Source organism: Acyrthosiphon pisum, chromosome A1 (genome assembly GCF_005508785.2).
Source record: "Acyrthosiphon pisum isolate AL4f chromosome A1, pea_aphid_22Mar2018_4r6ur, whole genome shotgun sequence".
Taxonomy (NCBI): domain Eukaryota; kingdom Metazoa; phylum Arthropoda; class Insecta; order Hemiptera; family Aphididae; genus Acyrthosiphon; species Acyrthosiphon pisum.
Window position 1 is genome coordinate 4,019,262 of NC_042494.1, and position 4,744 is coordinate 4,024,005.

General features: G+C 35.1%; 1 protein-coding gene across 1 annotated transcript; it reads right to left on the minus strand.

Annotated features, from left to right (window-relative positions):
* Positions 1 to 2,058: 2,058 nt before the first annotated feature.
* On the minus strand, positions 2,059 to 3,361 carry LOC115033633 (piggyBac transposable element-derived protein 4-like). The gene is made up of 2 exons (XM_029486515.1): positions 2,267 to 3,361; positions 2,059 to 2,197 (listed from the first exon to the last, which is right to left on the minus strand). Exons 1-2 carry the CDS (start codon positions 3,338 to 3,340, stop codon positions 2,096 to 2,098), a joined length of 1,176 nt encoding a protein of 391 aa, XP_029342375.1. The 5' UTR covers positions 3,341 to 3,361; the 3' UTR covers positions 2,059 to 2,095.
* Between the last annotated feature and the right edge of the window lie 1,383 nt (positions 3,362 to 4,744).

Here is a 4,744-nt window from a genome sequence, read left to right on the forward strand (position 1 = left end):
TACGAACGAATTATCCTCACTCACCTGCAAAACAATCTCTATGACAAAATCCGCCCAGAACAATTTGCCTTCAGACCTGAACACTCTACCACCCTACAACTGACCAAACTCACTCACCAACTTAACCAGAACTTCAACAAAAACCTAAACACCGCTTCCATCATTCTTGACGTGGAGAAGGCCTTCGACCGAGTTTGGCACGTAGGTCTCCTCTACAAACTATCCCAACTCAATATCCCGACTGAAATCGTTAAAATCATCGAATCCTTTCTCACCGACCGCACCTTCATCACAAAAGTCGAGACTCATTTTCGTCCACCAGACACATACTCGCAGGTGTCCCCCAAGGATCCTGTCTCTCGCCTACTCTCTACTTGACTTACATAAACGACATACCAACAACCCCTAAAGCACATCTCTCTCTATTCGCTGTCGACACAATGTTCTTTACTTTCGACAAAAACCCGAAACGAGCAGCCATACAACTGCAACATCAACTCAACCTAGTTACAACATGGTTTCATCGCTGGAGAATCAAAATTAACCCGACCAAAACTGTAGGTATCCTTTTTGGACGTTCAAATACTTCTTCCGTCCCACCATTACTACTCGAACAGAAGAATCGAAGAAACGAAGACTGCCAACAGCCAGACTACTACGCCGCAGCCAAGACGCTTCACAGCCAGCCCACCTGCAATCAACTACGCCAATCGACAGCGACGACCAGATTTACCGGGAAAGTCAGGAACGCCGGCCCGAAGAATCCGCAAGTTGCTACGTCGTTCCAGACCACAACCGTGCCTGCGATCGACGAGGTGAAAGCCGAGAACACGGATCGACAGACAACTCCCAAACGCAAGGAAAAGCAACGTCGCCGACCCGTTAGTCACGTCGTCCGGTCTACCCCGGAATCCATCTACCCGGGCCGTGACCAGAACGTGACGAACGACGAGCGGCGCGACCGATCAGAATTATCGCTGACTTTGGTCGACCAAGCCACCATTCATCGACCCGACGATACCGCCGTATTAAAATGAAGTAAAGTTACCACTATATATAGAACTAAAACCTATTACAAGTCCTTTGAATATTACTAATACTTGCTAACGGCATATTGTTAAAGTAAATATTTAAAACCAATTGTGAATAAAACGATGGTCAAAAGGCCAAGTGCGTGACCCTGAAAAACACAAATAAGACAGTCGTTTTTTAACAGATTCATTAATATTATTTTAGTGTGAAAATTTATAAAATTTTGAACTTTTATAACCAAGTACTGAATATTTAAAAGATGGTTATACACTCTCGTGAACTTAGCAGAGCAACGATAACAGTCGACTTTTAAAACATTCTAACAAATTTGTTAGAGAGTTGTTAGTGATTGTTAAACAACTTTCAAAGTTTGTTAGACTTTATTTTTGATGCAAGAAATTTTTTGCTTTTGAACTGATATCTTCACGACAGCAGTACGAAATTTTGTTAGAACTTTTTATATTGTTCAAATAGCGCATCATGGTTTTTTATAAGTTTTTTTATATTACAGCAGCAGAGATGATTATAACCTTTTTGTCACTATTTTTTTACACTTAATTTACGAAGTCAGAAAATATTTAATTGTTTCGCTCCCTATAATTATTTACTATAATGAATGATGAATGATTTATTAATTTTATAATTACGTATATTTCTTTTTTTTTAACCCGTCAGTAGGCGCGTGTATATTTGTAACACAGTTAGGCGCGTATGAGCGCGGCGCTCACTTTCCCAGTTTTTACTAATTAATGTTGTAAATCGAACTGTAAATGAGAATTTTATTATGAATAATTAATTAGGATCACTTTGTTTATTTATTATTAATAAATGGTAGTTACAATACTTAGTCAAAACGTATTACAATTAAAAAACTAAGATAGAAATCTCTGAAATAAAAATTTAAAAATGCATACATATAGTTATTGCAAAATAATAAATCATATTTTGAGTTGAAAAATTAAAATACATACATTATAATTAATTATAGTTATAGTTTTAAAAAATAATAATACTTGGAGATGAAAAATAAAAAAAATAATGTATATACATATCAGCTATATATTTATTCTGAATCGGATTTTTCTTCTGATCCCGTTTGACATGATTTGCAAATAGTACTTGTATGCTCTTTACAAATACGGTTATTACATAGCTCACAGCATACCTAAACATAAGATATTTTTTTGAATTCATTATTTATAAAGTTAATCATTATATTTCATGTAATACTCACCATTGTTTTTCGATTTTTATTTTTTGGACAATATGCACATTTCAATCTTTCTTTCACTGATCCATGCTGTTCAGGCTGTGTAGGCTGTTTTTTTATTCCTGTTATCTTCATAATTGTACTTCGAAGTTGAATACTCAATGTTGGTATAGCAAGTCGGTTGATCATAAATTCTTTAGCAAGTTCTCGACCCAAACTTCTAAGATAATTTCGACGAGTAATAACATTGCCAGTATTTTCCCGATAAATTATTTGACTATTGATTCCCGCAATATTCATTAGAGAGAAAAATATTGTCAATGGCCATCTACAGCTTACTCTAGAAACAGAATATTCTCCCTTCAGTTCGTCAACAACATCTACTCCGCCTTTTGTAGAGTTGTAAAAGGTAATAATCTCGGGTTTATTTTGGTCACCAGAATCTGTATCTATAACGCCTTGATTATGCATACTAGATACCAATATGACATTTTTGTTTTTACGAGGCACGTACGACGTAATCATTAGATTTTTACTATATCCAAATAAAGTTGAATTTTTTTCCCTACGTTTAGTATCTAAAAAGCAAGGTGGGATTTCTTTTTTATTTTTGCGTAGAGTTCCAACAGTTGTCAAATTATGATTTTCAAGCAACTCATTTACCAATGGTATGGAAGTGTACCAGTTATCTATCGTGATATTTCGACCAGTTTTAGAAATTGGAGTTATCATCCTTTTTACAATACTTGATGGCTTATTTTCAAATTTGAATGGGCCGTCAGGCCGTGTTCTTACATATACCTCCATGTTAGAAATAAAAAAAGTACGTGAATCCACCAATGCTTGAATTTTTATGCCATACTTATTTGGCTTGTTCGGGATATACTGACGAAAACTACACCTACCTCTAAATGCTTCGAGCATTTCATCGATAGTGCAGTTTTCCCCAACAGTATATACAGCTTGACAACGTTGTACAAATCCATCGAATATCATTCGGATGGCGGCTAGTTTGTCATACATTTTTCTTTCAGTTCTTGTATTTATATCATCGAACCTGAGTGCACGAAGCAACAGATAAAATCGTTTTAGGGGCATGACAGCACGAAAATATTCGGGAGATAAAGGATCGTCTGACCAAAGATCTTTCAAATTCAAATGGTTGCTACGTAAAACACCTGCCAAGTACAGAAGCCCAAACAACGCTTTTATTTCCTCTCTAGTCGTATCTAGGCAATCTCTTTACCGTTGAAAATTTGTATGAATCTTAGTCAAATAAATATTAGAACATTTTACTATTTCATCAATGACCATATCCGGAAAAAATAGCTTCCAACAATCAATAATAGATTTTGCGTCTCGTGCCACTCTTTTTACGCTGGGTAAATGTAACACTATATTACGTCGAAGTGTACGACTATTACTTGGAGTACAACTTTCTTTATACCATTTTGTCACTTTATCCTTACCTAAATAGTAACTGGAATTGTCTCGTATGAGTGGACTTCCAGATCGCGATCTTGATGCAACTGAGGCATTATTTATTCTAGATGAAGACGGATTTATGTGTACATCAACATCTGTATCCGACTCAGAATCAATTTCATTGTGGGTATTTGTACATACAAAATCCGGATCAGCGTCAGTGTCATCAGAATCATATAATAAATTATCTTCTTCAGTTTCATCTAACCAATTACACACATTTTGTATATTATCAGACATTATAACGCGAAATTATAAAAAAAACTAAACGACAAAAATGCATACACCAACAGTCGCGTATGAGCGCGCCGCTCACTTTATCAGAACTGACAAGTTTAATCTATTGTCATTTCAACACAAGACTACGGACCGGATTATTTTATTTATAGAAAAGTGCCTAGATAAGATAGCATAAGGTATACGTAGTTTACAACAATTTAAACATTAAATTGAAACCAGTGGTAGCTAAACTAATAACGGAATGAGCGCCGCGCTCATACGCGACTTCTGACGGGTATTATATATTTTTTTCTTGTGTCTTTCTTCAACATTTGGGGTAGTAAATTGCTTCAATTTTCTTCAGCAGTATCACTTTTGTAGTTGGTGCATTCGAGAGGTTCAAATTTAAAAATTCGCAATAGTTTTTAAAAACGGATGGAAAAGAAAAAAAATCAAGGGAAAACGGTAATTTTTACGAAAATCGGTTTTTCACAAAATTGATTTTAGATTTTGGTGTAACACTAAAGTAAATTACATATAGATAAATGACATTTTATCTGAATGTTCTCTTAACTACATTAAGGGCTGGCGGATTTTGGGATCTATAATACGACCTCAAACTCAAAATTAAAAGAGATAAGTTTATGTTAAATTATTTAACAATATTACAAACATTATAATAACGCCACATTTAATATATTATCGTGGGCTCAGAACCAAAAGGTGCTATCTCAAAATATCAAATTGTTCAGGAGAGCCATTTTAACTATTTCAACTTAAAACTGCATTATCTTTTTC